This window comes from Bubalus bubalis, chromosome 4, assembly GCF_019923935.1.
Source record: "Bubalus bubalis isolate 160015118507 breed Murrah chromosome 4, NDDB_SH_1, whole genome shotgun sequence".
Classification (NCBI taxonomy): Eukaryota; Metazoa; Chordata; class Mammalia; order Artiodactyla; family Bovidae; genus Bubalus; species Bubalus bubalis.
The window spans coordinates 160,523,072-160,549,830 of NC_059160.1; the positions used below are offsets into that span (position 1 = coordinate 160,523,072).

Genomic DNA, 26,759 nt, shown 5'->3' on the forward strand with positions numbered 1-26,759 from the left:
AGTTGTGGGGTCCCCTTTGGAAGCCAAGCAGTTGCTGTGCTAACAGAGCAAGAAGAGCTCCATTTCTATCCTGGAAGGGCATTGGTTTGGCACCAGGGAACTAGGGAACGAATGAACTTGAAATGAGAGATGATTGTATCCCTGGGCCACATAGCTTGAAGTGGCTTGCGGAGCTTTTGAAAAGCAAGTCACCTCACCATGTACCTCTGTATGGCTTTGACATTCGATGCCCCTTTGGTAAAATGACAGTAACAAGCAGCCTCCCTCCCAAGTTTAATGGGAGGGGAAGCATCACAGTTTATATGAGCACACACAGAACCTGGCACCCAGCATGCACTGCGCGAGTAGGAGCCCCTCGTCTGCCACCCCTGACCTTCCTCCATGTGTCTGAGGCCCGCTCCCTGGGCTGCCTGTCCCGCTCCCTGATGGGACATTCTTGCAGTGACTGAGGCCTGGTGTGGACGTCAAGCCTGCCTCCTTCTCTCTGCTGACCTTTCTGTCCTGAACTGAGGCTCTTTTCCCCAGGAAGTGATGCATGCCTTGAGGCAGACGTGGCATACCACCTGCTTCGTCTGTGCAGCCTGCAAGAAGCCCTTCGGGAACAGCCTCTTCCACATGGAAGACGGGGAGCCCTACTGTGAGAAAGGTAGGACCTCTGTGCCAAGGGGAGGCCCCACAGTCTGGAAGAAGGGGGTTAGGAGTTCCCTTTCACAGACATTCAGTCTCTGCTACCTTCCCTGTGCCAAATATGTGGACCCAAGTCGGCATCTTGTGACCATTTAGGAAAGCTTTCAGATGGTTTTGATCTGGAGACCACGAGGCCTGGTCTGAAAAGGCTTTGGCTCTGGCCTTTGTTCCAGGGTCCACCTCAGGCTGGTTTTGTAACCCTGAATGAGTTACTAAAATTCTCTGAGCCTCACTTTCCCCATCTGCCAAAGGGGAAGATCAACACCGGCCTCATAGAGTTGTGGTGAGGATTAAACTCGGAGAAAGTATGAAATTTGTTAAGTACCAAGCATGTGCAAGTCCCCTCCCAGCTCCTGTGATATTTACCAGACTTGGGTGTTCTTTCAGGGTCCTGCCATGTGCTCTCTGAATTCAGAGTTTCTCTAATCCCCCCCAATACTGTATCTTATCTTAAAACTTGGAGTCAGGTATGGTAAACTCTGAAGACGAAGCATTCTGTTAGAGTTGGGCGTCCTGGTTAACTAGCTATTTGCTCACTCACTGACACTTACACACTCATTTATTCATAGCCTGTCTGTCTCAGGTGAGGATTTGAGGCAGGTTCCAACAAAGGTAGCATAAACGTGAAAGTTAAGACAATAGAACTTGAGCAGATCAGCACCAAGCAGGCGAGGGAGAAAGAAACATGCTGATTATGACGAATAACAGAGCTTCAGTGACTGGGCAGCAAAATTGAGGGCAAAAAAGGCAACACAGTGAGTTAGTTTACTTTAAAACCAGAAAGGAGAAAACATTTCCTCAAGGGGAAAAGCAAAACAAAATAAAACATTTTTCCTCCCTTTGACAATAAATTGTAAAAGAAAGTTCTTGGTTTCTGAGGTCCTGGTGAATTCCCTTTCCAGCCCTAAGATTCATTGTATGACTTTAAATGTCACTCCGTCATTCTGGCCTCAGTTTCCATATCAGTGAAAGGAAGAAGGTAGCGCCTGTCTTTTCCCTTCTTACATGGAAATGATGATGGTCGGTAGTTAGTAAAAGTGCTGTGATACCAGAACTTCCCTGGTGGTCCAGTGAATAAGACTCTGCTTCCATTGCAGGGGGCACGGGTTCAGTCCCTGGTCTGGGAACTAAGGTCCCACATGCTGTGGTACCAGTACAAATTGCTATTTTTAGTCAACTAAAAACATGATAGCTTTCATAATGTGTGATAAGCCACAGTTTATGTCTGAGGCTTGTGAAAGAATAATAGATCTATACTCTTCCTACTGCTCTTCTCCCTAGCAATCCCCCAAAAAAGATTTTCAAAAATGATATTTTGAGTAAAAAGGGTCTTAAGGTGTTAAGAAAAGACTGCAAGGAAGCAGATTTAGTTTCAACCCCAGGCACCCTGAGAGACCCTGACTGAAGTCCCTTAGGGGTCACTTCCAGGCAGTGTGATGATGGATAAGACGCTTACCCTTTCTGAGTCTCTTCCTTCCTCACCTAACTCTCAGAGGCTGTTGTGAGGATTAGCTGAGATAGTGGGCACAGAGTTCTTGACAGAACACCTGCCCATGGTGAGTGGGCAACTGACATCGTCCCTCTAATGGTTTTGGGAGACCCACAGCTCTCCAAGGAGCACAGTTTGAAACCTGGCCTTTAAGAAGTGGGAGTCACTGTGATGTTTTAAAGTGAAGAAGTAACATAATCTGACTTTTATTCTAGCAAGAGCATTAGAAATTTAGTATGCTTGTTGAATGTGATAAAGAGTGACACTCGTATGAACAAAGGAAAGAAAGGAGAGCAGATGACTCAACAGTGCAGTAAAGTCAAGCCTGGTTGGTTAACCTACCCTTGAGATAAAATATCAGAGTCAGCCTTGAGGAAGGTCCCCAGTATAATACCACAGGATATTGTGTTTGGTTCTGACCTTGTCATTTTTTTATTATTATAGGGAAATATGAGGGAACGTCCCTGGCGTCCAGTGGTTACGACTCTGCACTTCTTAAGCAGAGGGCACAGGTTCCACCCCTAGTTGGGGAACTAAGATCCTACATGCCACATTGGCTGTGAGACCAATAAACAAATAATTAATTAACAATGTATTAGAGTCAGACCTGTGATATCAAATTCTAAAACAAAGTGGCAGTTCTCCAGATAGTACAAAGATGAGTTTAAAACAAAACAAAGCAAAATTAATCAGTAGACAGGACTAGACATTCCAGAAATAAATTCAAGCCCTTGCAAGAGCTTGTGCTGTGCTGTGCTTAGTTGCTCAGTCGTGTCCCAACTCTTTGCAACTGCATGGACTGTAGCCCAAAGGCTCCTCTGTCCACGGGGATTCTCCAGGCAAGAATACTGGAGTGGGTTGCCATTTCCTTCTCTAGGGGATTTTCCAGCCCAGGTTGGATATCAGATCCAACCAGGGATCAAACCTGGGTCTCCTGCATTGTAGGCAGATTCTTTACCATCTGAGCCACCAGGGAAGCAAGAGCTTAATCTGTGGGGGGGGGGGGGGGGGGGGGAGGCGAGGGGCGGGGGGGGAACAGGCTGCACAACAGCAAAAGGAACCAAATTTAACAAGGCTGTTTGAAACATCTTTGTCCGTTCATCATTTCACCATCAAACGTGTGCCAGTCGCTATGAAGGGTGCTAAGCATAGAGAAGAGGGTCGCTGCCCTGAAGAACCTCAAGCAGACCCATCGACGCCTGATATGCTGGCATGCAAACGGACCATTAAGAAACAGTGAAAAGATGGGTGGGTGATGAATGAATGGGGAGGGAGAGAAGTCCAGGAGAAGCCCTCAGGAAGGCTGTCTCATCTCCCTTGGGTGGGAGAGGAATGAGGTCTTCCTAGAAGGAAGGCTGCCCGAAGAATTGCAGAGATTCAGGTAGACAAAGTGGGGAGGGATTTCTGAGTGCAGGACCTGGTTCATAAAGAGGCATGAAGATGGAGGAAAGAATCCAGGGCATCTGGAGACCAGCTGGGCTGAATGAAAGAGAACTCATAAGTGGGGTGCAGGGCTTTCTCTCAAGTGGAGGCAGGTTGGCCTATAGTCCTGCTTCTCATCACACACTAGTAAGTTCCTGCAGAGCACAGAGTGAACCATAAACTTGCCATAACTCTCTTAAGTAAGCAGAATGATGTTTTCCTACCTGGTGAGGCAATCGATTTTTGCCTACTAAAGAAATTCAGTATTCTGTCAGAAACAAGATTGATGGCTTACAATGTATGTAAGAGTATTTGCATGACAAGTATAATTAAACCCCAAAGAGGAAACCATACATTGGAAAAAATATGCAAGAGATATAACTTATCAAAGCTTCATGGCAAATAGATAACTGGAAATAGCGTGAAGTCAGGGAGATGGGGTGACCTTTGTGGCTCCTGACCACTTGCGTGATGGAACTGCTACAGCCAGGTTCATCGTCTTTAAAATGAAAACAATAGTTCATTGCAGAGCTACTGTGAAGATTAAACAGGAAACATAAAAGAGCACTCGGACTAGCACATAGTGGGTACTCAAATCACGTTCCCTTCCCTCCTTTTATCATCTTAAAGGCATTCAAAATGAAAGCCAACATTATTGGTGCCTAGCACTTCACATACTTTTTTATATTTAATCTGTAGTTATTCACATTATATAGATGAAAAAGTTGAAGCACTAAGAAGTTAGGTGACTTGCCCCGGATTTGAACAATTCCTGTATAGAGGTGGGATTTGAGCCCAGGTCTTTCTTTCTTTGGAATCCAAGTTCATGGCCCCCACTACATGCTGACTCTCAGTAGTGGTCTCAGACAGTGACCAGGCACACTTTCCACGAGGAGATCAGAGCAGAAAATTGCTATAAGAAAAAGCCAACTGTGGCAGAGCTGGAAAGACAAGTCCACTTATAGGGGGATAAAGGCTTTGTAAAAGGCATCAAGATTTTCTAGAAGAATCTGGAAGAGTTCTACTGTGAGTGCATTGGGAGTGCTGCTCGTGACCCAGCCAGGACACTTTGTGGCGGAGAAGCTCGGGACCTGGCCTGCTGTCTCACCCATGTGGCTCTGGCTACAGCCTTTACCTCTTTGAGCCTCAGTTTCCTCACCCAAAGAAACAAAACAAAAGTAATCTTGCAAAGATTAAGTTCATTCATTGATTTATCTTTTTTTTCCCAAATCATTGATTTATTGTTTCATTCATTCACTCATTCATTTGACATACATGTGTTGGGTACCAACTTGTGTGCCAGGCACTGTGCTGGGAGTACAAAGAAAACTAATACATAGACCTTGACATTGAGATACTAGCAAATAAGACCATCTATGTGAGGATTCCTGGTAAACTGTAAAGCATTACATAAAGAATATTTGATATTATTATCCTCTTGGGTGGGGGAGGGGAATTACTTCTGACAAAGTAAATCAAATCCTGTTTCTTGTAGTGAAAATTTATTATCAACACAGATACCTCATGACTGAAGAATAATCAAGCAAAGAACATTCCATAACTCCAAAAAAATGTTCAAGGCTCTCATTTCTCCAAAATAAGCATAGTTGCTGGGAAATAGGATTGCTTTTTCTTCTAGGGAATTGGTCTCTTTGGGCCATGAGAGGTGACAGAGGCAGAGAAAATCGCCCTGCAGAAAGTGAATGACAGTTCCAGAAAGTGTTTGCAAATCAAACCAGCACAGGGTGGTGACTAGCCTGAATCTGCACAACCCCAGTGCAAATTATTGGAAAAGGAAAAAACCAATCATGTAACTGAGAATTTTGTGTGCCAGATGACAAGTAACCAGTTGGGTTTCATCACTGCCTCAAGCTCAGTGATCTGGGGGGTGGTTCTGGTATTGGGTTGGTGTGGCTGGGAGGGGCATCCCTCCCAGCCTAGTCCTTACTCTGCCTTTCATTTCAGACTACGTCAATCTGTTCAGCACCAAGTGTCACGGCTGTGACTTCCCCGTGGAGGCCGGTGACAAGTTTATCGAAGCCCTGGGCCACACCTGGCATGACACCTGCTTCATTTGTGCGGTATGTTTTTAGCCTGGTGTTCTGACTTTCTGAGAAGGGATTGGAGCGACCAGCTGGGGCCAGATGACAAACCCTCCACATACCTTTCGACTGTTATTCTAATATTCTATCTTCTTTAAAAGCTGGCAGATACCATGATGCCTTGATAGGTCGCAGTTGAGCCAAGCTTTATTACTAATAATGATTTATAAACCGACATGGCGTTGTTACTCTCCACTTCTTTAAGGACGGAGGAGTGTCTCAGGATGTGGCACACCAGCAGCTGGCCTCAACAGCAGTGCCCTCAATAAGTGTGAGGATCGAACAATGTTTGGATTTAATAGAGGCAGATGACTTCTCATGGTTATAAGCTGTTTAAGATACAACGACGTGATTCAAGGGTTTTCCCCCAAATGTTCACCATGAACATTAGATCAGAGCTTATTGATTAATCCTATCAAAAGCTGAGGTAAGATTTCTTTTGACTGAACCTTTAGAAGGCAGGACTAAATATAATTTCATTTTCCTACATGGTCCTGTTCTTGATATGCAGTTGCCAGGAGATAAGTCCTAGATTAAGTATTAACCACGTGCAGTTTGTCTCTGCTGAATAGCCAGGTCATTTTTACCATGAGACTGACATTTTCTTTACAAGGGCTTTGGTTTAGGGAAGGGATATGACAGTGAACATGCCGACACTTAGGCTCCACGTTAGAGTTAGAAAATAGTTGTCCCTGATAAAACTCCGTAATATGAGTTTGTAATTGAGTAAACTTTATTTGGGAAAGTTAATGTGCTACTAGGGCTATTTTTCTTTTTTTTACCAGAGCTGCTGAAGATAAATTTTAGGAATATATGAAAGATCTATATAGTTTAAACTTGAATACTTTTTATAGAGTTATGACATAGAGCAACCCCAGTCATAAAGCGCACTGCAGTTCACTTCAGCTTTTACACTGCATGTCTGTATCCCCTCCCATTTGTGGGGTGTGTTGTATTCACTCCGTATATTAGTTTGCTAAGGCTACCATAACAAAATGCCACAATATGAACAGCTTAAGCAACAGAAGCCCTTATTCGCTCCCAGTCCTGAGGGCTAGAAGCCCAGATCCAAGGTGTCAGCAGGGCCCTGCCTCCTCGAGCTCCTGGTGCTCACCCGCAGTGCTCGGTGTTTCTTGCGTTGTGGTTATGTCGCTCCAGTCTCGACCTCCATCGCCACGTGGTTGCCTTCCTTCTGGTGTCTGTGTCTTCACGTGACAGTCCCCTCTGTACAGGTGTCTGTCTCTATGTCCTCATCTCCTCTTCCTATAAGGAACTGGTCATATTGGATTAAGGGCCCAACCTACTCCATATGACATCATCTTAACCTCCATCTTAATTAAATCTGCAAAGACCCTATTTCCCTATAAAGTCACTGTTTTCCCTGTTCTGGGTAGGCTGGAGGTACTCAGGGTTGGGACTTGAACATGTGAATTTAGTGGTGGGGGACAATTCAGTCCATAGCACTCTGATTTTCCAGCCCTTTGAACACCTCTAATCACCTTTTAGGGTCTTTTAATTACATCAGGACCTCCCTTCAAAAAGGGACAAAGCCATATAAATATACTGGCTTTGGGGTTGTCCCCTGCAGAGCCACAGCTCAGCAAGCACAGTACAGGGCTCTCTTACCTTACCTTCAAGCCATAGCTTGTCTAATCCTAAGATGCTGCCTGTAAATCTGGTTACCCAACTTCTAGAAAGATCTAAGAGACTTGGAGGAGGTTCAGGGAAGACAGTGGCACAGAAGGCTTGTTCTCTAAGGGCAGGCTGATGAGCAGTCTGTGTCACGTGCAGAGGAAATCACACAAAGGTGAGCGTGTGTCTGCTCCCTCGAGCCTTCTGTGTTTGTCTGAGAATCATGATATGGTGCAAGTCCCAGAGAGAGATCAGAAGAAGCCGTAAAGCTGGGGGTTGCTCAGTCTGAGATTACAAATAAGTTCCAGTCTGGTATGAAAGACCCACAGCACTGCCCACAGGATCTACTCAAAGAAACCAGGCAACTCCTGTCCTCTGGAGAATTATCACAGAGAACCATTATGCCTTCCCCCACACTAGCTCACAGTAGCACTCAGTGCCCCATGAAGCTGTCTGTATCTAAGGGGAACATGGTTTAAATTTTTGGAAAGCAATATTTTGATTGGAAACCTTTCAGGGATTTTTGGGTCCTCTTTCCATCACTTTATATTTCCAAATCACTTTTAATGAGTGTATATTTTCCTGTAACTTGAAAAAGAATTAGTAAGAAAGGAAGATCAGGACTAGCTCTCCTAGCTGACATGGGCTTAGTGAGCTACCCTGATACAAGTCTGTAAACCCAGAACAATTTCAAGTAGACATAGTCCCTTTCTGCTGTGAGGTATGGGGAAAATGAGCTTAGAAGTGGAGTCTTGCAGACCTGGATGTGGATTCCTAGGTTGTACAACTTAACAAGGTCTGTGACTTGAGTAAGATACTTGGCCTTTCTGAGCCTTAACTTTCAATTGTGGAACAGAGAAGAGTCATACCTATCCCATAAAGTTCTGTGAAAATCAAATGAGATGGTGCATACAGAGTGTCTGGTATCATATTTGACCACATTGACAAATACTACTGGTCTCCGTCCTTTCTGCTGTGTTTCCATCTTTAAGCTCCACTCACATGTTGTCATCAAGGGGGTATATAATTTTGCCTTTTTTTCATGTAATATTTTCCTGCATATACTCTGCCATATTTGATTTACATTTCATGGGGGCATTTCATTGGGAAAATGCACCATAAAAATTAACTTAATCATCATCCCCTTGAGAGAAATGTTCGTGGCCACCTGGCTTGTAGTTGAGCGTATGTTGCTTTCTTGTTCTGTGCAATAGTTGCTGCAAGCTGAAATTATCCAGAGTGGTGTTCCTGGGGTACAGGGCAGGCACCTCTTTGTGGCTTCTCTTCAGTGTTGCCACATCCCTTGCCAAAGGCTGAGCTGCTTCACATTCCCTAAACAGTGACAAGTAGGCCTGATCTCTTTTGATATTGCTGACTTTTGACTGATCACTTTTTTTTTCTTTCTGGCTTTAGTCACATGGGCTAAAGGTGACGAGCTTTTGAGGCTTTTTGTTTTGTTTATTTTACTAGGTTAAGAGGTATCTCATAGAGGTTTTAATTTATTTTTCCTTTAATTATTAGTGAGGATCATTTTTCTGACATTTTATAATTCTTTAAATATTAATCACCTCTGTGGATATCATCAATTGATCATCTTAATTGTTGTTGTTCAGTCACTAAGTTGTGTCCAACTCTTTGCAAGCCCATGGACTGCAGCATGCCAGGCTTCCCTGTCCTTCACTGTCTCCCAGAGTTTGCTCACACTCATGTCCATTGAGTTGGTGATGCCATCCGACCATCTCCTCCTCTGTTGCCCCCTTCTGCTGCCCTGAATCTTTCTCAGCATCAGGGTCTTTTCCAGTGAGTCAGCGCTTTGCATCAGATGGTCAAAGTATTGGAGCTTCAGCTTCAGTATCAGTCCTTCCAATGGATATTCAGGGTTGATTTCCTTTAGGATTGACTGGTTTGGTCTCCTTTGGTTGCCTCAGATGGTAAAGAATCTCCCTGCAATGCAGGAGACCTGGGTTCGATCCCTGGGTTGGAAAGATTCCCCTGGAGAAGGGAATGGCTACCCACTCCAGTATTCTTGCCTGGAGAATCCCATGAACAGAGGAGTCTGGTGGGCTACAGTCCATGGGGTCGCAGAGAGTGGGACACAATTGAGCGACTAAGCAAACACACACAACATTGATCACCTTTATTGTGTATATATTCTGTATTCCATTAATTTAATTTAATTTAACTTGAGTTTATTCCACGTTCCTCTTTGGAAGTCTTTACTTTAATAATAGTTCAACCCATCTATACCGCTTTGGGCTTCCCTGATATCTCAGTTGGTAAAGAATCTGCCTGCATTGCAGGAGACCCCGGTTCAATTCCTAGGTTGGGAAGATCTGCTGGCGAAGGGATAGGCTACCCACTCCAGTATTCTTGGGCTTCCTTTATGGCTCAGCTAGTAAACAATCCGCCTGCAATGCGGGAGACCTGGGTTCCATCCCTGGGTTGGGAAGATCACCTGGAGAAGGGGAAGGCTACCCACTCTAGTATTCTGGCCTGGGGAATTCCATGGACTGTATAGTCAATGGGGTCACAAAGAGTCAGACACGACTGAGTGTAAATGCTGTGCATATACTGCTTTAGCTGTAAAGCATTTGTCGTGAGGAGAAGCTGGCTGTTGCCTTTTCCCCCGTCTCTCTGTGACTGTGCTTTGTCTTAAAAGGATGGCTGAAATCTTTGCTCATGTCCCCCTCTCTCCTGGACTGTTTCATGCCTATCTGTTTTCTGTCTCAGGTCTGCCACGTGAATCTGGAGGGGCAGCCATTCTACTCCAAGAAGGACAAACCCCTGTGCAAGAAGCATGCACACGCCATCAACGTGTAGGGAGCCCAGGGCATCTGATATGGACGGGCAGGGAGCTGCTCCTGCTGCTGGCAACAAAGGATTGAAGGAGGCTGATGTTTCTTTTTTGGGGGGAGAGGAGAAGACAGGAAGCAACTGAGCCCTTTTGAAGTATAATTTTAGTCGTTTCTTCTGCACACAGATCGTGTATTTGCATAGTTCAGACTAGAAGCCAAATGAAGATTCCTGAACCAAGCTAGTAATTAATCCAAGACTGGAACTGTACTTCAAACGTTGAGGACAGAATTCCAAGAACTCAAAAGTGAAAAAGAAAAAGTCACTTTCCCAAAGCGATACACTTCCCTGGGGTCACCAGAGCAGGGACAGAGCTCAGAGCAGTTGTGGAGAATCTGAAGCTTTCTGTGGAGTTCTTTAGAGCTCCTCTAACAAACAAAATGAAGTGCCAAACAGTTCTCACTGCAGGGTATTTTTAGAGCCATAGCTGAGAGCTTGTTAGCTAAGACCGATTGGGCCTTCCTCACCAAAAAAGGAAGTGTTATTCCGTTCCTCGCGTCATGGTGCTACCTCGGCGCATCAGACTTCAGACCTTGCACAGGCTTGAACATTCTCATGGGAGCCCAGACATTGGAGGGGCGTCTTCTGGGAGCCTCTGGGCAAGCGACAGGGCTTCGGGAAAGGATCGGGCTCACGCTGCAGACAGCTGAGGGAAAGAAGGGCTCTTCTGCCACCTTCTTTTAGCCTGAAACAGCCAGTGTCCCCAGAAAGCTTAGCTTCTTTTTGACTTGTGGTGGGCAAGTGGAATTGGGTTATTTTCCAGTTTTGCTTTGCTGTGTGTGAGAGGAGATTGCACAATAACCCTGGGCTGTATTTGGCCCCTGTTTGGCTTTATGAGGTTCATTAGCGTGAATGTCTAGTCTTGTGCATGCGTTTCACTCCCAGTCCTGTGAGTGCTCACCACTGAGGTCCTCTTCAACATCCCTTTCCTCAACAGGCTTAATGAGCTGCGGAAAAGAAGAGAGAGACAGTGTTGGAAACAGGATGGCAGAATAGGCTGAGGACGTGCCCAAACTCCCGGTGGGAAAGAGAAACCTTGCTTTCTGCCAGCCTGAGTAAGAACACACGAGCTGGCAGGACCTCCCACTGCAGAGCTGCTCCATCCTTCTCGTATCTTCCTTTAAATGCAGCACACTGATAGTATACAATTGTGCTGCCTGCTGGAAGGGAAAGATGGCCTGATATAGACGCATCTGCCATTTTGGCTAGTATTTTGAAAAAAGTATGAGCTGAGTTGACCTAGCAATTGTTTAAGCATTTATTGAAATAGACTTGGATCTTCAAACTTCTTTAAAGTATTAGTGATAGTTTGAGTTAAGTAAGCATTTTAAAGCTGTTTGGTGATAAAGAGAGAAACTTAGTTTTTGAGGTTGGAAGTGGTTATCGTCTCTTTCCCTTTTAGGAAGCGCTGTTATGCTCACTGAACCTGGCATCAAAGGAGGCGGTTTGAGTGGATGTTTCTCACTTGAGCACAATATTTAGGCCATCTTCCAATCACCGCTACCCTTTCCTCACTCCTGTTTTGGATTTTCTCTTTGCACGTTTGAAATGTTTTATGAGAATGCATTAGACTACTTTTTCTTCTGAGAACTGAGGCTTCCAGGGGACTGCCTTTCTACCTGAGGGAGAAAGAAGCAGCTAGATTTGTGTCTAACAGAAGGCCCGTGTTTTTTTTTTTCCAAGAGTGAAGCCACTAACGTCCCCCAGGGAACACCAGGAGGGACATAAATGTGCTCCTACCACAGGGCCCTTCTTTAGTTTTGGTGCAGGGAGAAAGTGAATATGAAGCACCAGGCAGAGTAACATCTGCAGGGAGTGCCTGGAGATTTTTCAGGAGTTGCAAGCAAGCATTCTGTTATTTTTGGAAAGTTCAAATACACAGGGACAAGGAGGTTGCTGACTGTACAGAAAGCCTCTAGGCAGATTTTCTTAAAAAAAAAAACAATAAAAAACTATTAAATTATCAAGGACTGGTCTCAAGGAAAGGGAATAAAGTTCCCTAGAGTTTTTTCCCCAAAAATATCATTTAAAAGATTTTACACATACACACACACAAGTGTGGCCATTAAAAAGCATATGATCATCAAAAAGAAAAGTGAAATCTCAAAGGTGAGCTTCATCATAGTCATTTATTGAAGCAGTTTTTCTACATTTCACAGCTAATGTATATTCTGAGGGACTCTTAGTTACCAAAACCCAGAATCAACAACAAAAACATTTTAAAGGTAGCAGGAAAAGGAGGTGATTTTTAATATGGTTCCCTCAGTGTTTTTAAGTTTGGCATAGTGTTGGGTTAAGGTTGTAGCTACTTCCAGTTAACATCATGGATGTCCTACAACACCGAACACAAGTTTTAATAGTTCATGGTGAGGAGTACACGTTGGATCTACAGTTCTTCTCTCCTCATTGTTGACATTTATTTAACATTTATAAACATTAACTTTTTGCAACTGAGTGACTTATGTCTGCAGTGTTTTTTGTTAGGAATCTAGCTTTTATAATGTTAACTTTTCAACCTAAGTACTCTTGCTTTGGGATTTTTAATTTTAACATTTCAGAAATGGAATCTAGTGTGGTAAAAAGTGTGCACAAAAATGTTTTGCATGTTTTTTTGTTTTTTTGTTTTTGGCCTGCGTGAATTCTTTTTAGCAAAATAAAACCCCAAACGGATGTGCAAATACAGATTTTTCTGTGTAAAGTTTTTTCATGTGATAACCAAAAGTAGGTTACTTCTCTATGACTGCAAATATAAGTTTGAGAGAAAACAAAATGCCCTAAGGAGAAAAAACAAATAACTCACTTGGTCTTTTGATTGTGTGGTCCAACAGCCGTTTAAACAAAGAAGGATACATGAATAATACAGATGTTATGCATACAAAGTGAATTTACCAGTAAATAATAACCTAAAGACCAGATTTGGCCTTTTCCTTTTGGATTTATTTATTAAGCTATTTCATATTTATTTATTTTTATTCTGTTCTAAATAACTTCATTTCTAGAAAAGTATATTTTCTTCCATGCCTTTTGTCTTAAAATAACAGAGTAACATCCCCTCATGGCATTTTTTTTAAGAATAATGAAGGCCCCTCTGAGGGGCCTTCAGCATGACCAATTCATCCTTTTTTGAGATATTCTGTTTCTAGGCATTACTTAAAAAGATATTTTTTATAGCTTATTTGACTTTTAATACCTGAATCAGATTTTCAAATAGCTGTACAGTTACAAGTAGAAATAAAATCTTCTTATTTTAGTACTTTTTAAAGCTTTAGCAATTTTTCAAACAGGTGATGGAGAAAAAAAGATTCATAGGCACAGAATTTAAAGTTGAAAAGAATCCAAGGGATCACCTGGGTATTTTCTAGATGTAAGAACTGAGTCTCAGAAAGGGGAAGTGGCTTCCCAGCATGTACACAACCAGCTAGGGAGGCAGCCAGGTGCCATGAAATAAACATGGACTTTGACATTGTAAGACCAGTGTTTAGATCAAGGCTGATCTAATACCACCAGTGTGGTATCAGAAGACTCTCTCTAAGCCTGCTTATCTACCTGAAAATGAAGCTATTAATATAGCACCTGCATTTTATTTTGAGAGCCAAATACAGTAACTTTGGGAAGAAAATTTCAATGTAAATGTTAGTTGTTATTATCAGCAGTAGAGTGGGGTCAGAACTCCTCACTTCTGCGTCATTTTTTAAACTCCTTAAACTTGTTCATCCAGAAAAAATACTGGGAAAGCCAGCAGCAAGAATAAATATTACACAAATACCGCAGAAGTATGAACCATGTGAATCAGAATCTGGTAGTATTACCTGATACCAAAAGTTCTTCTCTCTTCACTGAGGAATTGTGGACCAAATAAAAATTGCTTGTTCAACACTTTACAAAACCAGCATTACCCTGATACCAAAACTAGACAAGGACACCACAGAAAAGCAAAATTGTAGGCCAATATTTTTGATGAACCCAGATGCAAAAATCCTTAAAAAAATGTCAGCAAACCAAATCCAACAACATAAAAGGATCATACACTGCAATCAAGTGGGATTTATTCAAGGGATACAGAGATGGTTCAACATCCACAAATCAATCGGCATGATACATCCTTGATAAAACAAAGGCTAAAAATCATATGATCTGAACAGATGCAGAGAAAGCATTTTCCAAAATTCAGCACCCATTTGTAAGAAACATTCTCAACAAAGTGGGTATATAGGGAACATCCTCACCATAATAAAGGCCATATCTGTTAAATCATATGTCTCATAAGGGATTAATATCCAGAATGCATACAGAACTCATATGACTCAACAACAGGAAGCCAGACAACCTGATTAAAGAATGGGCAGAGGATCTGAATAACTATTTTTCCAAAGAAGACATATAGATGGCCAACAGACACATAAAAAGATATTCATCACTAATTATTAGGAAAATACAACTCAAAGCCACAGTGAGATATCATCTCATACCTGTGAGAAGAGCTATTATGGAAAAGACAAGAAATAATAAATGCTGGTGAGGATGTGGAGAAAAGGAAACAATTATACACTGCTGGTGGGACTATAAATTGATATAGCCACCGTGGAGAACAGTATTCCTCCAAAAATTAAAAATAAAACCACCATATGAGCCAGCTATTCTGAGTATGTATCCAAAGAACATAGAAACCCTAATTTGAAAGATACATGCACTCCTATGTTCATAGCAGCATTATTTTTGTTCTCATTACTGAAGCTTTTAAAAAAAATTTGTATTGATGTATAGTTGATTTACAATGTTGTGTTAGTTTCTGATGTGCAGCAACGTGACTTAGTGATCACTTACACACTTATAACTATCGACAACTTGGGTCAGTATAGCTTTTTAAATAGTCTCTATTTGTAGAGCAGTTTTAAGTGAAAGTGAAAGTTGCTCAGTCGAGTCCGACTCTTTGCAACCCCATGGACTATATAGTCCATGGAATTCTCTAGGCCGGAATACCGGAGTGGGGAGCCTTTCCCTTCTCCAGGGGATCTTCCCAACACAGGTCTTCCGCATTGCAGGTGATTCTTTACCAGCTAAGCCGCAAGGGAAGCTCAAGAATACTGGAGTGGGTAGCCTATCCCTTCTCCAGCTGATCTTCCCAATCCAGGAATCGAACCAGAGTCTCCTGCATTGCAGGCGGATTCTTTACCAGCTGAGCTATCAGGGAAGCCCCTGAGCAGTTTTAGGTTCACAGCAAAATCGAGCAGAAGGTATACAGATTTCCCATATGCTCCCTGCCGCCACTCAGGCATAGTAGTAGTGAAGTATAGTGAAGTTGCTCAGTTGTGTCCGACTCTGCAACCACATGGACTGTAGCCCACCAGGCTCCTTGGTCCATGGGATTTTTCAGGCATGAATACTGGAGTGGGGTGCCATTTCCTTCTCCAGGGGATCTTCCCAACCCAGGGATCGAACCCAGGTCTCCTGTGTTGTAGGCAGACGCTTTACCATCTGAGCTACCAGGGAAGCCCTCTCCCATTCAGCATCCCCCACCAGAATCTACATTTGTCATAATCAGTGAACCTACATGGACACCTCCATATCACCCAGAGTCAATAGTTTATTTTAGGGTTCACGCTTGATATTGCACATTATATGGGTTTGAACAAGTGTGTTACGACGTGTATCCACCATTATAATATCATATATAGTTGCCTAAGAATTCACTGTGCTCCACTTACTCATCCCTCCCGCCCCCTTAACCCTTGACAACCACCCATCTTTTTATTGTCTCTATAGTTTTTCCCTTTCCAAAATGTCAAATGGTAGGAATCATATAATATGTAGCCTTTTCAGACTGGCTTCTTTGAGTTAGCAATATACATTTCATTTTCCTCCATATTTTTCCATGGCTTGATATCTCATTTCTTTTTAGCATTGAATAATATTTCAGAATCATTACTTTTCATTGCACGAACACTCACTGAATGGCTAGGCTCTATTGTAGGGATGGAAGATGACAGTACAGACAAGGTTCCTGCTTTCATAAAGCTTACACTCAAGGGAAGAGACCAACTGTAAACAGGTAGCACATAATCAGTACAATTTGAAATAGTGAGTGCTACAGGAAAACGAAACAAAGCAGTATACTGGGGGCTGGCATAAGCTACTCTTGGTCAAGTGGTCAGTGAAGACCTGGCTGCGAAGTGATACTTGGGCTGAGGTCTGAATGATGAGAAGAAACCAACCACACCAAAATCTGAAGTTAAGGGGGAAAGAAACGTGGAGGCTTCCAGGGCACAGTTTTGGCACAATGAAGGGACAGGGTTTAAGAGCAGAGGTAAGGAAACAGCAGCAGGAAAGGTGGCAAAGAGTGCAGAGGTCCTTGTAAGCGGTGGTAAGTCAGGGTGGACAATGTTTTCATATACCTGCCAGTTGCAAAGAGTTAATATTTGACTCTATTAGTGAAGGAGGTCCCCTTTTGTTAGAATAAATTTTATTTTCCTTATAAAGCTTTTGAAAAAAAGTGTCAAAGCTGTTCATCAAGTAGTTCTGGATGAGTATGGCAAAAGGTTGTATGCAGGCACTTCTCTGGTGGTCCAGTGTTAGGACTCTGTACTTCTGCTGCAGGGGGCCTGGGTTCGATCCCTGGGCAGGGAACTAGGATCCCGCAAGCCCCACAGTGCGGCAAGAAAAAAGGTTGTATGCAGTTGTGTGAAGTCTGGGAAACACTAGTTCTGTGTGGATACAGCACAGTGTTGCTTTCTGAAACCTGGGAAACACAGACCTATCCTAGTATATACACTCACACAAACTCACACACACCCACACCGCGCTCTACTTGATTGGAATCGTACTGTGCATACCATTATGAGATTTGCCTTCTTTTTAAAACAATGTATTTTTTAAAGCTATGAACTTCACTAATGTGATCCTACTCAATCTCTATAAAATACATTTTAAAGGTTATCCGACTAATAATGAGAAACCTGTATGCAGGTCAGGAGGCAACAGTTAGAGCTGGACATGGGACAACAGATTGGTTCCAAATAGGAAAAGGAGTACATCAAGGTTGTATATTGTCACCCTGCTTATTTACCTTATATGCAGAGTACATCATTAGAAATGCTGGGCTGGAGGAAGCACAAGCTGGAATCAAGATTGCTGGGAGAAATATCAACAACCTCAGATATGCAGATGACACCACCCTTATGGCAGAAAGTGAAGACGAACTAAAGAGCCTCTTGACAAAAGTGAAAGAGGAGAGTGAAAAAGCTGGCTTAAAGCTCCACATTCAGAAAACTAAGATCATGGCATCTGGTCCCATCACTTCATGGCAAATAGATGGGGAAACAGTGGAAACAGTGGCTGACTTTATTTTTGGGGCTCCAAAATCACTGCAGATGGTGATTGCAGCCATGCAATTAAAAGACGCTTACTCCTTAGAAGGAAAGTTATGACCAACCTAGACAGCATATTAAAAAGTAGAGACATTACTTTGCCAACAAAGGTCCATCTAGTCAAGGCTATGGTTTTTCCAGTAGTCATGTATGGATGTGAGAGTTGGATCATAAAGAAAGCTGGGTGCTGAATAATTGATGCTTTTGAACTGTGGTGTTGGAGAAGACTCTTGAGAGTCCCTTGGACTGCAAAAACATTCAACCAGTCCATCCTAAAGGAGATTAGTCCTTGGTGTTCATTGGAAGGACTGATGCAGAAGCTGAAACTCCAATACTTTGGCCACCTGATGCGAAGAGCTGACTCATTTGAAAAGACCCTGGTGCTGGGAAAGATTGAGGGCAGGAGGAGAAGGGGACGACAGAGGATAAGATGGTTGGATGGCATCACCAACTCAATGGACATGAGTTTGGGTGAACTCCGGGAGTTGGTGACAGACAGGGAGGCCTGGCGTGCTGCGGTTCATGGGGTCGCAAAGAATCGGACACGACTGAGCGACTGAACTGAACTGATTAATAATGGTCATGAGAACTCCATCTACAATTAGGCATTAGAGTGGAGACATTAGGAACAGAAATGCAAAAGGATGCCATCATTGTTATCATTTACTTGGGATCCATGTTCCTTTTTTCACAAACTAATTCTATTTTAAAAAAAAACCCAAGACATCTTATTAAAATTCTTAAAGGACATGCCTTATAGTACAGGGAACTATATTCAATATCTTGTAATAACCTATAATGGAAAAGAATCTGAAGAAGAATATATATACATAAAACTGGATCACTTTGCTGTATACCTGAAACAGTGAAATTCAACTATACTTCAGTTAAAAATTTTTTTAATATTTAAAAAAAAAAAGGGAAAAATTCTTAACAGACTACCTTTCCATACGCAAGTCAGTTATCCCCTGACTCCTCCCTAGTACCAAGTCTATTGATGCATAAAAATAGGTATAAAAAGACCATTTCAAAATCGTTTTTAGATCAAGGGAAAAGTCAGCTAATAGAGGCTTTATCTTTTTATTTCTAGCAAAGCACTTGGGAATGCTAGAGGGTCCCAGCATTTGTGGCAGGAAATTGGTACAAGGTGTTCAATAGGTTCCTGAGCGAGAAGATAGACTGCAGGTACTGAGGCTGAGTCCACCTCTCGTGGCGTCATCGTGACACAGGCCCCTGCACACCCTTCTCCTGTACTTGTGACCTTCTGGTGAGCTGTAGGGTAGGGAGGCAATAGAGAAAAGTAGCTTCAGGTTTTTTGGAGTCATCCTTACAAAGAATATAAAATTTCAAACACAAAATAAACTACAGAGTATTCGTTTAGAATGAGAAGAAAGAATCAAATTCCTGGAATCATGGCTCTCTAGGTCTCTTCTGAAATCTCTTAGGCAACTTATCAGAAAACTTACATAAGAACGCTCCCTGATAACACCCTGACTTCCCTTCTCAACCTAGCACATTTTAAGCAATGCTCAGCATAAACGGGGCCTTTGATAGTGAGGGAACCCTGAAGCTTAAGCTTTACTGCTGCTGCTGCTGCTAAGTCGTTTCAGTCGTGTCTGACTCTGTGCGACCCCATAGACGGCAGCCCACCAGGCTCCCCCGTCCCTGGGATTCTCCAGGCAAGAACACTGGAGTGGGTTGCCATTTCCTTCTCCAATGCATGAAAGTGAGACGTTAAAGTGAAGTCGCTCAGTCGTGTCGGACTCTTCGCGTCCCCATGGACTGCAGCCTACCAGGCTCCTCTGTCCATAGGATTTTCCAGGCAAGAGGACTGGAGTGGGGCGCCATTACTAGTTTCTGAGTAAAGTTACTCTGGACCCAGACCAACAGAATGAAGGACATAGCCATTTGTGGATCCCGATTCCCTGGCTCATTCTGCAAGTTAGGAATTGGCAACCTTGCCCAGGACCCAATTCTGTCTGCAGAACCAGGATCAAGACATGCCTCAGAGTTGGAAAAGCAAATCAGATTACTTAGTGAGGCAAGGCTTGAAATGGGCCCTGACTGCAGCTCACTCTCTTAATAGGTGGTTACCTTTCTCCACCTTGTAGTTGAATTATCTCTATCTTTTAAGTCCAGGTTTAACGTGACAGTCAGTGAGACAGTAAGGAAACTGCTGGATGCTGTGGTAATATTAGGTTGGAAGTTCAGGAAGGAGGACCAGGGTGCTGTAGAAGAAGCCCCAGGCAGTGGCTCAGGTCCCTTTCGAGTTGCTTGGAATGACTGAAATAACCAAAATCATCTTTGTTTGTAGATTAATGATTAGAATTAATTAATGATTAGTCACTTCAGAGAAAACTAAAGAAGCTTTTTTGCATGCACCTTCTATGTGCCAAGCTCAGTTTACTTTGTAAATCTTTTCTCATTAAGCCTTAACCACCCTACCAGGTTGGGAAGCCAAAAGTCTGATAGGTTAAATACCTTTCCCAAAAGTACAGCTAGCGTTGTGTTCTCTCTAACAAGCACTCAATGTGAAGTCCTGTCAGGTAAACAATTTCAAAGTTGCTCTCCTTGATGGAAAAACTATAGTTTCCCCAGAGTACTGGGAGAAGACAGAGAGTTGATTTCAGCTCCACAAACATTCCTGGAGCCTCTACCTTGAGACAGGCCTCATGCTATGTAGGTAAGTTTTGTGATTCAGGGGCAAATGAGGTACAACGCCTGCCCTAGCAGAGCTCATGGTCTGCTGGAAGAAACAGACTAGTTACTGTGTAATTTCACTGTCATGTGGCAATACGTGCTTCTCCAACTTCTCTGCAAAGAAGATCTAAAAGCAAAGGACGATGAGCACATGTCTTCTAGGAACCCTCTGCCATTGTGAAATTTCTTATATAATCTAATATCTTATCTTAAAAATATATACATGCCCTTTGTTTTACTCGTTATTAGATAAAATTGATGCTCTGGAGAAGATGCCTTATAACATCCTGTACTCCATGCTCAATGCTAGGTACCCTGTTTTGAGAAACAGAATGCAAGGTAAACGGTTAGTATAGAAACAAGCTTGGAGTGCCATGGGACTACTTGGGAAAGCCACTTACTCAGCTTGGGATTGCGTAGCAAAGGCTTTCTAGAGGAGGAAATTCCTGAGCTAAGGCTGGAGCAAAGAACTGGAACCCAGCCCAAGCTGAAGCAGAACTCATATACTAATTACTGAACTGTACTGGGCAGTATTTGAAGTAAGGCTCATTAAGACTTTTACAGTTTGTTTTCCTTCCCCTTCAATAGAAACACCAATGGACCAATCACCTTCTAGAAGGAAAAGGAAAGGTAAGTAAAAATAATTGAGTGTTGATTTTATGCCAACAGTTTTCCAAATACTCTTGGTTAATTCCCATATCTGTCTCATTAAATCGATATTATTTATCCTCATTTTATAGGCGAAGAAATTGGGATTCAGGGTTGACAAACTCTGCCCAAGGTCAAAAATTAGGAAGTTCAGCCAGAATTCTGACTCCAAAGTTTGTGCTCTTATCTTATTGCTTAGCTTGTTTCTGAAATGTCTCTCTACTGGGCGGGTGCAGTAGTAGTCAAGAAAACAGTGAATTGGCTTCAAGTTTCAAGGACAAAAGGAAAGAAAAGCAGAGGCTTTCCATGTCCTCCTGACCCTCTCCTTTGGTCATGGAAAGCTATGGAAAGGGACTTTTAGAATACTCCTCTGGCTGGCATCACAGCACCCTGCCTCACCAAGCCAGATCTGCTGAATCTGGACTTGGAGAAGTAAGGGTTCATGGGACATGTTTTGGGAGTGTCCACTGAGGTCTGCTTATGCAGTTTATAATTTGCTGTAAACAGCTGGCTGTTCCTAATTAAACCTGTATGATCATGCCTGAACTTTTAGGAAACAAGGAATTCTTTTTTTATGGTTCTCTTTTCAATGGTAAAACCAGAGCCCTCTTCAGCTCCATAGGCCTCCTTAACCTGTTGGGCCTTGATTCTGAGACTCTGAAGTATAGTCTAGAAATATGTATAACCTGGCAAAATGCCCAACAAATGCCTGGGTGAGAGGATTGCTAGTGATCATGAGCCATCTCTTCCTGAGGGATGTTCTGTAATTCTATTTATCGGGGCTCTAGGGCATCCTAAACGCAAGTTCTCTGATGCTTTTCATGCTAGAAGTGAAGGGAATACAGATCTCTTAACTAAAAACTGCTAGCTGAGTTTAATTTTTAAAGAAACCGTTGTTCAAAATGACTACTTCCTCTCTTAAGGCAGGGGTTGGATAAAACCACTTTGAAACTGGTGATAAATGAATGGGTTTAAGGATGTTAAATGTGATTTTTACTAATTAAGAAAGAAATAAAACCCCCAAAACACATATAAATAGGAAGAAGAAAAAAGTAATCATAGTCCCTCTACCTGGAGATACCACAGACACTATTTGCATATTTTCATTTTCGTCAATTTTCTACCATTAAGAAATATACGTAGGGACTTCCCTCGTGGTCCAGCGGCTAATACTTCATACTGCCAGTGCAGGGGGCCTGGGTTCAACCCCTGGTCAAGGAACTAGATCCCACATGACACCACAAAGTTCTAAGATGTACCACCCAGTACAGTCAAATAAAATAAATAAATAATTAAAAAAAGAAATATATATATATATATTTATTGTGGTAAGAACACTTATTGTATGTGTGTGTGTGTGTGTGTTAGTTGCTCAGTCGTGTCCGACTCTTTGTGACCCCATAGACTATAGGCTGTCAGGCTCCTTTGTCCATGGAATTTTCCAGGCAAGAATACTGGAGTGGGTAGCTATTTGCTTCTCCAGGGGATCTTCTCAGACCTTATGTAACTTTATACCAGGTGAACAGCAGCCCCCCATTTCTGGTGCTCCACATGCTCAGAGAAACTTCTCGAGTAACAGACTACAGAAATGATCCTGAAAGTAGCTTTTGTACCATTTGTTTTTAATGGTGAGCACAGAAACATCAATTCAGGGTTCAGACACTATTCACGAGGCCTGAGGGGACCAGATCACAGTTTATAGCAACACTGTCCAATGGAACTTTGTGTGAAAATGGCCATGTTCTGTATCTTCCCTCTTCCAACACGGTAACCACTAACCTCATGTGGCTATTGAGCACTTAATGAGCCAAGACTGAGAAGAGTGAGTGAGTGAAGTCGCTCAGTCGTGTCCGACTCTTTGCGACCCCATGGACTGTAGCCTACCAGGATCCTCCCTCCATGGGATTCTCCAGGCAAGAGTACTGGAGTGGGTTGCCATTTCCTTCTCCAGGGGATCTTCCCGACCCAGGGATGGAACCCGGATCTCCTGCATTGCAGGCAGACGCTTTAACTTCTGAGCCACCAGGGAAGTCCCTCAGAGACTGAGAAACTGAACTTTAAATGTTGATTTCCTTTTAACTAATTTAAAATTTACATAGTCACACTTAGCAAATGGCTGTTGTATACTGGACCGTTCAGGTTTATCCAGAGGATTTATAATGAGTCACTTGCTGATCTCAAAGTGAATGGTGGGCAGGGATTGAAAATTGGTACTGAACATGCTGCCTCTGTCATTTCAAATAATAACAGAACTCAGAATATTTCTCAACAATGAGAAATGCCACTCTAAGAAAAAGTACAGAGATGAGCTCACAATTAGTCTCAGAAAAGGAAGTCAGTCATTAGCTACCTTCTGACATCCTAGCAATTAACCAGTCTTGGGAGAAGAGCAGGTATCTCCAGAGAGGTGCCAAATAAATAGGAGATAAGAGACTATAAAAATGAGAAGCCACTTGGTCTTTCATCACAGGATAATCCAATGCATGTGAATTAATGGCAAAAGGCTCAATAATAGCTTTTGTGAGGAAATAGGAGCAGTGTACAGGATATCCTTTTTCCGCACTAAAGCACCCAATTCTTTCAATTTTATATACAGCGGAAGCAATTAATTGTACTAAAAAGAAACCCACAGCTGGCTTTTCCTGATGGCCCCACAAGCAACAAGGACTATTGTTCAGCTTCCGGGATAAATGTAAAGTCGTTCTACTGCACTGTTGAGATTTTTCTGATTGTTTAGTTTGACTTTTCCAAGGATAAAAATATGTCCATTCTCCTTGTCATCACACATTTTCAGAATAAGCAGCTGTCCAAAACTTAATTTTTTATTTGTAATGTAATCCAAATACTACACTACATTGACTGGATGCTAGTATTTCTTTTAAACTTTATGTGACTGAATCATAAGTTATTCATGTTTGTTTTATATGTTTATATGCAGTTGAACTGTACTGTCTCTGGTCTTGTGGTTAACTTTCACAGTGTGATTATTCGAGGATCATGCATAACAAACAAATAAGTTATATGTCAAAAACCCAAAAACTTAATATTTCAAACTACTGGACCATATGGTGGTGTTTTGCCTTTTCAATGCATTAAAACACACCGTGTTTCATCAATGCTCAGATGCACACTTTTTGACATTTTATCACTTCTGAAATTAGGATGTCTTACAATTAATGATACGTCATAATTTAATTGGCAGTGTTTTTCTTTCCTAGTTGTACATAATGTTGCAAATAATCATTATCTTATTTTGATGAAATAGGGTACATATATAAATTTTGATTGGCATGATGTATTATTCCAAGTATAACAACAGAATAATTTTTTGTGTTGAGCATTTGCATTGATGAAAATGAAATCAAAATGAAAATTTTAATTAATTACACATCCTATATGGGATTCTAATTGATTTAATTCTGACAAATACACATCTTGCCATTTTCATTTCCCCCAAATGACCTGAAAGGTATATAATGTTATATAATAAAATGTAATGTATCTATGAGATATATAATGTTGTGTAGAGGCATATATATATCGGAGAAGGCAATGGCACCCCACTCCAGTACTCTTGCCTGGAAAATCCCATGGACGGAGGAGCCTGGTGGGCTGCAGTCCATGGGGTTGCGAAGAGTCGGACACGACTGAGCAACTTCACTTTAACGTCTCACTTTCAAGCATTGGAGAAGGAAATGGCAACCCACTCCAGTGTTCTTGCCTGGAGAATCCCAGGGACGGGGGAGCCTGGTGGGCTATCGTCTCTGGGGTCGCACAGAGTCGGACACGACTGAAGCGACTTAGCAGCAGCAGCAGCAGCAGAGGTATATATAATGTTAATAGTAAAAAAAAAAAGTTGGTTCTTTAAGCAAGCCAGGGGCTTGGCTCCCTGCATGCAATTGGAATGGCTCTTTCATGGTTTCCGTGGGGCTGGGAGCCGGTTGTGTACTGCGTAACTCCAGGGAGCATCTTTCACAAAAAGCAGGATGGCACCTCTTGGAATCCTGCAACGTAGCTGCCCGAGGTGCTCAGTGCAGTGAGTACAGCAACTGCGCTAACAACAGGGGCAGGAGAGGGTGGAAGGGAAGAAGGAACAGGAGTATCTCTTTGACCCTGAGGGATAGAGCAGCACAGCAGGTGCACTGAGAAGTTTGTGACACCCCCCCCCCCGCCCCCACCCCCACCTCCAATTGCCTCTTGAAAACTGGGGCAAGAATCTTAACTATTACAATGGGATCCGCCTGCCAAGCAGGAGACGCAGGTTCTGTCCCTGGGTCGGGAAGATCCCCTGGAGAAGGGAAATGGCAACCCACTCCAGTATTCTAGCCTGGGAAATCCCATGGACAGAGGAGCCTGGTGGGCTATAGTCCCTGGAGCTGCCAAGAGTCGGACACGACTGAGCGACTAAATAGCAGCAGCACTGGTAGGTTCCAGCCTAAGACTACTATTTTGATACCTTGAGTATTTCAATATCTTCTATATTGTCCTCCCCAAGCCTGGGAGGCTAGAAAACCCCGATTCATATGTAAGTGAATAAAGGTACGAAATAATATTTTGGAGAAAGACACAGGAATAGCTAAACTGTCCAAAAAAGTCAGTGATGTAGACCATAGAGAGAAAAGCCTAAGGGGTTTAGGATGGAGCCGTCAAAGATGAGTTCCTGCTAGAGGTGGTATTTGGGCATTGGAGGCAGGAGAATGGCATTAAAAGGAGAAATGAATGTGGCTCATTCTGTGGGAAGTGGAGATGCCAATCTAGCCGAATGCTTTCGTACAGTAGTGGTTCTCAGATTGTGATGAGCGTGGTGTCTCATTAAGTGAAACCTGGAAAAACTGAGCAAGGTCAGTTGAAAGAGGGAATGACCAACTAGGGCAGCTGGTACAATTCAGACATACAATGAGGAAGACGGATTTTAAAGTGGGTAACAAACCAAATGTAAACCCACATTTTAAAAGAAACAGTGACAACTATTGATTACTGATTGGATAATCGATTTTATTTCCCCATGAGAGAATGGAGGAAGTTCTTTTTTTAAAGAGCACACAGAACTCCAAAACTTAAGCATTATTTGTTGACGAGATGTTAAATTTAAAGCCAGTGATAGGGAATTCCCTGCTAGTCTAGTGGTTAGGATTCTGGGCTTTTACTACCATGGTCCCAGGTTTGATCCCTGGTTGGAGATATTGGAAGCCATGCAGCATGGCCAAAAAAAAAAGTTATAGTCGGTGATACTTCTGTGTTATTATTACAGGATTTTTTAGACTCTCATTGTATCAAGGTAAGTGCTTTAAAACTAAGCCTCAAAAATACTAAAAACAAAACAACAACAAAAAATACTAAAAACAAAACCCCAAAATTCAACCCTGCTTTTGCTGATAATAATATAAGAAATGAATGAGGGCTATCTATCAATAGAGAACAAAGTGAGTTAGCAACTGTCTTAAGGACAATAAGACTTGACTCAGAAACACCAAGTAAAGAAATTATGTGCACAACTTATTTTTATGAGATTTTAAGCTTTGAGGAGAAGGAATGTACTGGGCATTATAGTACATTTATTTATTCAGTAAATATTGAACACATACTCGTGTGCCTGGCAGCAGGCTAGATCCTAGGGATATGATGGAGTGAGAAAAAGACAGTTCTAGTCCTCTAGAACTTTCTATCTAGCACAGGGTTAGGTACCCCAAAATATGTGGTAGATAAACTAGTATGTCTGTGCACATTGGAGGCACCACTACACCTATATATTTAGATAACCACGTCGAGCATGGACAGTTGATATAGCATGGCTGTTAATAACACAGCATTCCTGATCCAAAACTATTATCTCCCCAGTTATCTCAGCTTGAATCTTTATCA

General features: G+C 42.4%; 1 protein-coding gene and 1 non-coding gene across 5 annotated transcripts in view; both read left to right on the plus strand.

Annotated features, from left to right (window-relative positions):
* Positions 1 to 12,867, plus strand: part of LDB3 (LIM domain binding 3) — a 60,065-nt gene extending 47,198 nt beyond the window's left edge. For all 4 annotated transcript variants that reach the window (XM_006066607.4, XM_025284876.3, XM_006066608.4 and 1 more), the window contains 3 exons: positions 526 to 646; positions 5,564 to 5,679; positions 10,063 to 12,867. In XM_006066607.4, the coding sequence (XP_006066669.1) occupies positions 526 to 646; positions 5,564 to 5,679; positions 10,063 to 10,152 (327 nt within the window). In that variant the 3' untranslated portion in view covers positions 10,153 to 12,867. The remainder of the gene's footprint in view (positions 1 to 525; positions 647 to 5,563; positions 5,680 to 10,062) is intronic.
* A 3,870-nt stretch (positions 12,868 to 16,737) lies between these two features.
* Positions 16,738 to 16,809, plus strand: TRNAR-UCU. The gene has a single exon. It is a non-coding gene; the product is annotated as a tRNA-Arg (tRNA).
* Positions 16,810 to 26,759: the final 9,950 nt, after the last annotated feature.